General features: G+C 50.2%; 2 protein-coding genes across 4 annotated transcripts; one reads left to right on the forward strand and one right to left on the reverse strand.

Annotated features, from left to right (window-relative positions):
* Positions 1–1,765: 1,765 nt before the first annotated feature.
* On the forward strand, positions 1,766–6,205 carry SQSTM1 (sequestosome 1). Of its 3 annotated transcripts, none has more exons than XM_040573459.1 (8): positions 1,766–2,062; positions 2,160–2,255; positions 2,987–3,216; positions 3,337–3,493; positions 3,976–4,065; positions 4,543–4,787; positions 5,032–5,239; positions 5,890–6,205. In XM_040573459.1, exons 1-8 carry the CDS (start codon positions 1,885–1,887, stop codon positions 6,045–6,047), a joined length of 1,362 nt encoding a protein of 453 aa, XP_040429393.1. In that variant the 5' UTR covers positions 1,766–1,884; the 3' UTR covers positions 6,048–6,205. The 3 variants fall into 3 exon arrangements, with proteins under 3 accessions (XP_040429393.1, XP_040429394.1, XP_040429395.1); XM_040573460.1 differs by having other exon boundaries at positions 1,793–2,062; positions 3,979–4,065; XM_040573461.1 differs by lacking the exon at positions 3,976–4,065 and having other exon boundaries at positions 1,793–2,062.
* Positions 6,206–6,732: 527 nt separating this feature from the next.
* On the reverse strand, positions 6,733–10,367 carry LOC121077859 (MRN complex interacting protein). Its single transcript, XM_040573462.1, has 7 exons — positions 10,223–10,367; positions 10,089–10,148; positions 9,899–9,996; positions 8,718–8,787; positions 8,286–8,416; positions 7,964–8,051; positions 6,733–7,428 (listed from the first exon to the last, which is right to left on the reverse strand). Exons 1-7 carry the CDS (start codon positions 10,301–10,303, stop codon positions 6,862–6,864), a joined length of 1,095 nt encoding a protein of 364 aa, XP_040429396.1. The 5' UTR covers positions 10,304–10,367; the 3' UTR covers positions 6,733–6,861.
* Between the last annotated feature and the right edge of the window lie 23 nt (positions 10,368–10,390).

Here is a 10,390-nt window from a genome sequence, read left to right on the forward strand (position 1 = left end):
CCCGACCTGGAGGAGGAGGAGGAGGAGGAGGGGACACGCTGAGTCACCCTGTCCCGTGATCGGTGAGCTAAGTTAATCACAGGCTGGTGAAAGCCTTGTTTTCTTTATGTTTTGAAAAAAGTGCATGATGTCACGGCCAGAAAGCTGAGCGTGACTCAGCAGAAGCCACCAGGAGAAGGGAAATTCTCCCTGGCTTTTGGCCCCTTCCATATTTGCCAGCTGGATTAAAGTTCACAAGGAGGAAAAGTAGGATTTCTGGTGTTAACGTGGTGCATCGACTGATAATTATAAATTTATCTATTAATCTGGGGGCAAAACCAGCATGAAAAGACCCAGCAGCCTGGGGACAGCCCATGGTGCCTCAAACACCCGGGCAGGGTGATGGAGAGGGGAGTAAGGAATCGGCCCCGCCAGCACGAGAGCAACTCGGTGCCTCAGGAATGACTGTGACGGAGCTGGTTCCCAAAAGACAGGTCTCTGGCTCTGTAAATGAGACCAAAAGTGGCCGTTGGGGTCTTCAGAAATGGGGCATGAGATGGCTGTGCTGGAGGTGATGCTTGGCAAGGCAGATTCACCACAGAGTCCTGTACTGCGTGCCCTGCTACTGCCTGCCCCTCTTCAGATTTTATGGAAAAACAAAACAAAACAAAACCACACAATGATATCAACCTAGCAAACTTCACCAACATTTCCAGAAATAAGGATAGACACAGCAAAGAGATGAAAGGGAAGGTGCGCACCCAAATCTCTCAGTATTTTGTGCTGTGAAACCTTCCCTGAGCAGCAGCATTCATGTCTAAACACGAATCCTCTGGTGTTTAAACTTTAACTCATCACCTCATGGTGAAGTAATGGCCACATCATGCACAGAAATCAACATTCGTAGAAAATATTTAAAGTTAGAAAGGGCAACCCTTTGTACTATAAATACTGCTTTCCAGAAAAGGGTTGTGATTTCAAAATCGCCAAGCGTGTGCCAAAAAAGTCCCCGTGTGGCCCAGTGCTTTAGCATAGGTACTGCAGGTCAAGATATATGCTACCTCCCCACCATGGAGGTGAAAACTTTCCCTCTCTTGGTTGTGAAGGACGGTAAGTCTTGACATGCGTTCCCTAGGTTTTCATTATAGAATCCTAGAATCATTAGGGTTGGAAAAGAGCTCCAAGACTACCTGGTTCGACCATCCTTAGGGACATGGTTTAGTGGGTGACATTGGCGGTAGGGTGATGGTTGGACCAGCTGACCTTGAAGGTCTCTTCCAACCTTAACGATTCTAGGACGCTACGGTCCCCCTACCGCCAATGTCCCCCAATAACCACGTCCCCAAGCACCCCGTCCAACCTTCCCTTGAACACCCCCGGGGACGGTGACCCCACCACCCCCCTGGACAACCCATCCCAACACCTGACCGCTCTTTCCGAGAAGAAATGGTTCTGAATTTCCAACCTGACCCTCGCTGAGGCCAAGGGGACCAACAAGAACCAGGCTCCGAGGGCCCTGGGGTGCGAGGAAATCAGCACCGAAGGGACCCGATAGTGGTGGACCCAGCCTTACCTAACCACTGGGGGCGGGGCATGAGGGAAAAGGAGGCGTGGCCTGATATCAAGGGGGCGACGCATGTGGACAAAAGGGCGTGGCCTGGGGGACAAGGGGGCGTTACATATGGGCAAGTGGGCGTGGCCTGAGGACGGGGGGCGCCATATATGGACAAGTGGGCGTGGCGCGCGACTGGGGGCGGAGCTCGGGCGCAGGGGGCGTGGCGCGGCGGCGGCGCTATAAGGCGGGGGGGGCGAGCGCGGCCCGGCGTCCGCCCCGCCCCGCGCCGTTCCGTGCCGAGCCGCCCCGCCCGGCCCCGTCCCAGCGGCAATTCCTGCTGCGCCACAGCCATGGCGGCGCTGACGGTGAAAGCCTACCTGCTGGGCAAGGAGGAGGCGGCCCGCGAGATCCGCCGCTTCTCCCTGCCGCCCCCCGTCCGCTACCAGGCCGTCTGCGAGAGGGTGGCCGAGCTCTTCCAGGGGCTGCTGCGGGCCGGGCCGCCGCCGGCCTTCCGGCTGCACTACCGGGGTGAGGGGGGACGGGGGGGGGGTTTGCCCGGGGGATGGTGGGGGTGTCACCCCCTCCCCCCGGCCGGGAGCCTGACCCTGCCCGTCCCCCCCTGCAGATGAGGACGGGGACCTGATCGCGTTCTCCAGCGACGAGGAGCTGGAGCTGGCCATGCCCTACGTGCGGGACGGCGTCTTTCGCGTTTACATCAAAGGTAACGGCTACCGGGGGAGGCAAGGCACGGCTCTGATGTAAGCTGCGGCTCCCCGGGGAGGTGAATGGAGGGGTGGGGAGGGGGCTGGAGGGGAGCCCGAGCTGCTGAGGGGAGGTGGGCAGACCCCAGGCCTCCTCTTAGCTGTGTCACTCCTGGCACAGTGACAGCCCCCTCCCTGGAAGACCTTCCCACCACTGGTGTCCTCAGCAGTCACAGGGACACGCTAGGAAGCCCACGTGCCAGCGTAATTGTCAGTGTGCTGTTGTGCCCTAGCCCCTTCTGTTCGCTTAGACACCTGCAGAGCTTTATCAGCAGCTCACCTACTGACTCACACGGGCTGTCACTCATCTCCGTGCTCATCTGCTGTGCCTCCTGGCACTCCTTCTGAACTTCCTCTCGAGAAACATTCTGTCCTCGCAGAGCTTAGGGAGGTAGGACGAGACGCCAAATGGGGTGGTGCTGTGCTAATCTAAAATAAATATGGAAAGATAGTGCTAGGGATGAGGTATGCTCAATTTGAGGAGCAGGTATGTCTGTGAAACCCCCTCATGCTTGGTTTAAGTTCTCTTACGTGCCCCTGGCTTGTGTTTGGCAGCCAGCATAAAAGTAAATTGAGCTAGTAAGTCAATACTGCTGTGACAAGGGCTGTTTGTGTTTCCTTCTCCTCTGCCCGACTTCCAACCTTTAAATAGTAACCTCGTTCTTGATGCAAAGTTCCCTTTGCTTAATAGAGAAAAAGGAGTGCAGGCGGGAGCATCGCTCGCAGTGCAGCCAGGAGCCTCCCCGTGATATGGTGCACCCCAATGTCATCTGTGATGGCTGCGAAGGGCCGGTGGTGGGTGCTAGATTCAAGTGCACCGTCTGTCCAGACTATGACCTGTGCAGCACCTGTGAGGGTAAAGGCATCCACAAGGAGCACAACATGGTGATGTTTCAAAGTCCACTGCTAAATCCGTTTGAGGTGAGTAAAATCTATGGAGTGGGACTAATGCATGGGATATTCCCCAAATGTAAGCACTAAGCTTAATTTACTTGGAATCCGTCTGTGTGAACACGGTCACATGAACATTACCCTTCACAGTGGCTTCCCCGAGGACGCTGGCTCCGTAAAATGCGGCATGGTGTTCCACCCTTCCCGTGGATGCACTGCTGGGGGTATCCTGGCCCTGCAGGTCCATGCCAAAACTCGGAACGAGCCCAAGCCAGTGCTGCTGCCTCCAGTCCACCTGCTGCAGAAGGTAAGAGGAGATGCTCTGGTAAACAAGGTGGTGGTGGAGGAGCTGGAGTAGGTGGGACTCTGCAGCAGTGTGGAATCTGGGTGGGGAAAAACAGGCATGGGAACTAATCTAATTTGCTTAAAATAACAAGGACATTTTGGGACAGAGTGCAGCTTCTCTTAAGGTGTATTTAGGGCCCATGCAATAGATGAGGCTGTAGAGAGACTACTTAGAATGAAACCAAGCAGAGCTGTTAGCTCAAGCATGTCACTACTGTGCTCTAGATCTGCCTTTCAGCATGGCTAATGAGCCTTAACAATGCTAATGCCACTGGTTTATTGTTCCAGAGGTGGCTCAGAGTTAGATTTGGTCTTTCTACTTACTGCTTTTGTGCAGTGTAGATGTTCCTCAGAAAACAAGCACTGAGAACTCTTGGGGATATGCTCTGTAGGTGCTATTTTCCTTTGGGCTGCTATATGTACTAATATAAATTGTTCTTCTAGAAGCTTCTACTAACAGCCCGCCTCAGGACCCCAATGTCACCTTCTTAAAGAATGTTGGGGAGAGTGTTGCAGCTTTTCTGAGTCCTATGGGTAAGTTACTTATGGTGTCATCCACATCCCTGAGACTGGCTTAGCTCCTTCTAACAGGAGCAGCAGCCAGCTGTCGTGGCTGATGGAATCGCTTCATGCTCCTAAGCCTTGAAGCTTTAACTTTATTCCTTGTACTAAAATTGCCTAGGCTTAGGACATCTGCTTAGTACCTTTTTAGAGTCCTCCTGTGGAAGGAAATGAGAGGTTTCATTAACATTTCACCACTAACATTAAGTCAGTGGTGACTTGGGGCTGTGCCTTGCTATGCAGATATATGTAAGTTCTGCCTTGACTTTAAATGTATGGCTGCCCATCTAGAGGAAGGTGATTATGTGGTGCTTCCCACTTCAATTCCTGCATGTTAAATGGGAAACTGGAAGATTACAGTGTTACAGCATTTATACTAGGATTAATGCATACTTTAAGACTGCTTTTGAAAATCTTGGAAGATTTTTTTGGTCTGAAATATGTTCCTAGGTATTGAAGTTGATATTGATGTGGAACATGGAGGACAGAGAAGCAAAGTGACTCCTGTTTCTCCCAATCTGGAGAAGAACAATACTGAGTCAAGCAGCGGTACTCCTGACCAGAACGCTCAGACCAAACCATACTGGAATAGCACAGATTCTGTTACAGTAGTAAATACGGTTGCAGAGCAGATACAAGACATGGTGATAGATCCTGTGCCCACGCAAATGGAAGATGGCAGCTTCCAGACCCAGGTACAAGAACCATGGCATTAATGTGCTTGCCGAGGCTTTATTGAAAAGAACGCCATTCAGCCTTTGTTGTAGGGTTGATTATTGGAGAGTCAGTGCTTAAGTGATGCACAGCACCTCAGCTGTACTGATTTACAGCAAAGGCGATGGGACTTGTGAATGTAAAGCTTCATATTATAGATAGTAGGAGCATGCATCCTACCTGAAAAGCACTGCAGCACCTGGACTTTGTTTCTTCCCATTTCAGGAACACAGTGAGTCTAGCAGCTCATCAGGGGGTGATGAGGACTGGACCCACTTGTCTTCCAAAGAAGTGGATCCTTCCACAGGTGAACTGCAGTCTCTCCAAATGCCAGAGACAGAGGGTCCCAGCTCCCTGGATGTATCTCAAGATCCTCCACAGCCAGGACCTACAGGACTGCGAGAGGCCGCACTCTACCCACATCTCCCACCAGGTATGAGAATGTAGGTTTCATAATTGAGAGTAACTTCCACTCAGAAATTGCCAGCTTGCCCAGTATAAGCAAATGTACTTGGAGATGGTAGGAACCAAGCTCATGTGAGTTAGAGGTGACCTGTTAGCTGGTACGGCAGCACTCTGCACCTTGTTAGAAGCAGGTTGTTCTCCGCTTGAATGTGGGCAGCTAAGTCTTAAAGACTTCAGACTTAGACTAGTACTAATACACTATTCAAGCAACATGAAAAAGGTGGTATTGCAAGTCCTGTCCTTGCTGTGTACTCTTAAGAGTCTTCTAATGTAAGATGCAGACAGTACATCCTGTGACTTACAACACTTCCATGGCAGGAGCTAGTTAATATGCCAGGTGTAACTTCACTGAAACCAGCAGCCCTGAGGCTCACAGCAAGGCTGGCTGAATCTGACTCAGCAGGGTTCTGAGTCCGCAGTTTTCTTAGCAGGTTACATATGTTTTATTTCAAAATGTCTGTTCTCCTAGGAGACAAAGGAGAAAACATCTTCCAGCACTTGTCAGCTATGCTAGATTTACTAGGATTAGTGCCAGCCTACCTCCTGAGTGGTATTAAAGCCTTGGCTGGTTTGCTAATTACATAGTGTTTCAACTTTAAACTATCCCTCTCTCAACAGAAGCAGATCCTCGCTTGATTGAATCTCTGTCCCAGATGCTCTCTATGGGTTTCTCTGATGAGGGTGGATGGCTCACTCGACTTCTGCAGACAAAGAACTGTGACATCGGGGCAGCGCTAGATGCCATCCAGTATTCCAAGCAGCCTCCTCATTTGTAGTAATCTACATAACAAAAAGCACTTTCCTTCTCACTGAAACAAGATAAGGCCGTACAATTAACTCTAGCGATACATCTTCCTTCCTGCTAAGGGTTTGTTTCATGTTCCTAAGTGCTTGTAGAGTGGAGGAAAAAATAAATACTACTTCCAGCCTTTCACTTGTGATGAGTCTGCGTGTTTAATGATCAGAGCTGTATTACTCTGTTAACTGGAACTTGGGTGGAAGATAGTCTAGGCCCAGAGCATGTGACTTTACCAAGCAGCTCCCGTGACTTTACCAAGCAGCTCCCAGCACCAGGGAGGCAGCCTAGGACTGTACATCTATTTTTTTTTTGCATGTAGTGGGGGTTTTACTTGAGCAGACCCTTAGGGCTACACACTACTGAAGTGACTACTGAAGGGAAATCAACTGCATTGGCTCTGAAGCCTGCTCTGCAGCTCTGGAAGAAAGGGTTGCTATGGGAGATCTAAACAAAGAAAAGGGTTGTAGTTCATAATGGGGAGTTAATCACAGAATTTCATTGTACTGGTCAGAGATCCTTAGAGGCTGGGAGGTTTCTCCCTGTTCCACTCCTCCCCCCCAGCTGACCTACTTCCATTCTTATTTTTAACATGCTTGCTAGGTAACACTATACAAACCCAGCACTTGCCCATTGGAGGGGTCTCTTCCCACAAGACAAGTGTACAGTGTTTAAACAACTTTAATAGTGCAATTAAAGCCCCCTTCACTTCAAATTCTTCCTTGAGTACTCAATATACCAAACACATGCTAGACATACAAAAAGGAAAGCAATGCAGGAGGTGCCTGAATTTCTCAGAAATCATCATCAAACTCCTCACCAGTGCAGAAGAGGCGTTCACAAGAAATGCTGCTAGGCTTGGGCCCACTGTTACACTTAACAGGGGTGGTTGTAGGGGGTCCTGTAGCAGTATCAAGGGTACCACTTCCAGCCTGTAGCAACTGGCTTTGAGGTTCTTTGACCAATACAGCCTTCCCTTGTGAGCAACTGATGCCAGACAGCATGCTGCCAGGTGGTTCTAAGGCAAGCTCCTCAGTGCTAGTAGTGGATGTTTTAAATTTAAAACCTGTACTTGGAGGTAGAGCAGTTTGAGCTTGTTCTGAGTATCTAGTGGCCATACTTACTGCAGTGGTGCTGCGTAGTCCCAACCTTCCACTGCCATCCTGTGGTGACAAGGTGACCCTGGCAGTATTGTCAGAACATGAAAGAAATTTTTCCCACTTTGAGGGTTTGGTACAAGCACGTGGGGGTTGTGTGTTTTCCTGTGGCGCTACAGACTGACAGACAGCAGGTACTATACTGTCTGCAGAAACATCATCTCCGTCATCTTGATCAGGAATGGCTACCGAACATTTCTTGTGCTGTAACAAGAAAGAGAGCTTAGTTATAAATCCAGCATATATAGTAAAGCTTCACCGAAGCAGGCAAAGAAAGAGCACTCCCGTCCTTCAGATATACTTAAGTTTTCACCAGGACTCTGAAGCAGAGCTGAGTCTAATGCGCTGGGTGGGCCCATGAGGCCCATGAACTCTGGGCTGTGAAGACTCAAGTCACCTGGCAGGGCAGATGATCACAGTAACCTTAATAACTGCAAGCCACACGAGTGCTGCTGCTCAATACAGGCACAACAGCACAGAGAGCAGCTGTGCTGATGGAGGAATCTGGCTCAACCACTTTTAGCTTACACAAGATGGCATTGCTTTTGCCTGAGTAAAACCTTTCAGAGAGAAACACCCAACCCAATTGTCTTCACCTCTCTGGTTACTGAAATACATGAACAGTGGAAGACTTACAGAACTTCAAAATCACAATGTCATAAAAGAAGCAAGGGGAACACCGTTTTGTTTTACTCGTAGGAAGCATCTTCTACAGCTAAAACACTTATGAGGTTTTAACCTTTTTGGCTTGGTAGGCAAGCTGGAAAGCTCTGTTTTCTTCTGAGTACTCCTGAACATCACTGTGGAGGAATCTCTTCTGCTGTCTCCTGGCCAAAAGAACCATTCACAAAGAGGACTGATGAGCTCCACTGTGAATTTTATCACAAACAAATCACCAGAATTGTTCAGAAAAAGCATACTTCTAGCAATAAAAAGGTTAAGTCAAGCTGTTCATTGCGGCCTGTACTTTGTTCAGCTACCAGAGATGAAATACCTCCCACATCCCCAAACCAAGTGTCATCACTCAGAGGCAGGAATTACAAAAAAAGTTCTTTCTGTACCTTTGTTCTTCTACAGCATTCTTTCTCCAGGAACAGAACTGTTGCCTTTCTGTCCTTTCCTCCTCCTCTTCCTGATCTTCACTGCCCTTGTCCAGATACTTACTCCAGCGACTGACTTCTACCCTTCCTTCCTACAACATTGGAGAATTACTAAAAACAGCAAAATACAAGGTTCTCAATTTTGGCATTCTCATGTATGTGCACAATGCCTCTAAAGAAAAGTCAGGCCAGGATATATTTCTGTAACTTGTCCCCAGGTTCAGTATCTTGGAGCAGAGAGTTTCTGTATATACCTCACTCTGTCTCTCTGCTGGAGCCTGATCATATACACGGTCATCTCAGCAGCCAATATAAAGGGATCTCCGACTTCACTTTGATTCACCCAGAGGTCAGCATGGGTTGGTACTTACCTCAGCTTTGTAGGTATCTTACCTGCTGGACTGAACTGCCTTCACCATGGGCTGCTATATTTTCATTGTCATTTACAGATTCTTCTATGCACCTAAAACAGACAGAATTGCAGCTGGAGTTTCTTGTCCAGCTTACAAAGAAATTAGTCTGCTTATTGGTATTTTTCAAGTCATCTAGTCATAGAAAAGACGTTGGATAGAAAGCATGGATAGGAACACTGGGTAGGAAGCCTTAAAAAAAAAAAAACAACAAGGATCCACAGAAAAGCAGATCATAGATGTCAAGGACTTGCAAGATACATTGCCCAAATACTGGAAAAAAAATATCTAGTTAGAGGGTAGCCTGCTTTTCCTCCTATACAAATAGAGTAGCTATTTAATACGCTAATTATGAAATGAGAAATTTTAATTGATCATAACTACAGATATAAAAGCATGTCTTTTGGGACAACAGCTTAAACCCACTAATTTTATCCCAAGCAAGAAAAAAGGGAAGTTATTTCATAATGTTTTGCGAATAGCAATACCAGCTCTTTCTGATGAAGTGAACAGAGTTCTCCTCCCAAAGCTTAACCCTGAAGCAGTGCATACACACAGCTAAGTTATGTAACTGGCTTTGACTGAGTTCTGAAAATAACCTTGAGTGAAAAGGAAGCAGTACTAGTTCAAGACCAGTTCAAGATTAAGGCAATTCATAAACAGACTCAGGAATGAAATAAACAGGAAAGCGCTACTCAGATTTTCCAGCCCAGCAGGAATTACGTCCAAATTTTTGCACTCTCTCTGTCGATAGCAGGGATTACTCAGCAGACTCACCACGTGAAGGCCCCGAATACCAACAGCGAGGCAGTGCCAGCTGAGCGGAGGATTTTCTCCCCGGGGTGCCCAGCGGCGCTGCTTGTCAGCCTGAGGGATGGGCACTGCCAGCTGGCTCCTCAGACAGCACATCAGAAAGTGCAACTTCAGAAAACCAAACCAAGCCCTGTTCCATGGGTAAAGGCATAACGAACAGACACTAATGACCAACTAAGCTTATCTGAAGAAAGCCCTTGTTAAAAGAAGCACGCCAGGACACTAACTCAACAAGCAGCCTGCTACAGGGAGGGGAGGACAGGCCCGGCACCCAGCCCAGCCCCCTGCGGTGAGCGCTGTTCGGCTGCCGGCCGTGGGAGCCGTGCCCCGGCCGTCCCCCCCGACCCGTACCGAGCTGTCCGAGCGATCGCCTCCTCCGCCTCGCCCTGCAGCGAGTTTAGCTTCTGGACGTGGTGCCTGCAGTCCCGGCCCGACCCCCGGCCGTAAACCTGCGGGGAGAGGAAGGGCGGAGGGCACGGCGGAGGGCAGGGGGGGGCCCGGCAGGAGCGGAGGCCGCTCGCGGGGAGGCCGCGGCCCTCACCTTGAGCAGGGCCTGCCGCTGCCCGCACACGCTGCAGCTCCACTTGGCGCTCCGCTTGGCCTAGGGGGGAGCAGAGGGGGTCAGCCGCGGCCCGCAGCGCGGTGCCCGGTGCCCCGGTGCCGGCCCGGCCGCACCTGCTGGGCCTGGAAGAGGCGGCACGAGCAGCAGCGCAGCACCCAGCACGGCGCCGCCATCCCGCCGCCCGCCGTCGCCATGGCAACGGCCGCTTCCGCTGACGTCACCGCGCCGCCCGCGCACCTCCCGCTCTGCCCGGAGCCCGCCGGGTCCCCTCCCCAAGCCCC

The sequence above is a fragment of the Cygnus olor genome, chromosome 14, assembly GCF_009769625.2.
Source record: "Cygnus olor isolate bCygOlo1 chromosome 14, bCygOlo1.pri.v2, whole genome shotgun sequence".
Classification (NCBI taxonomy): Eukaryota; Metazoa; Chordata; class Aves; order Anseriformes; family Anatidae; genus Cygnus; species Cygnus olor.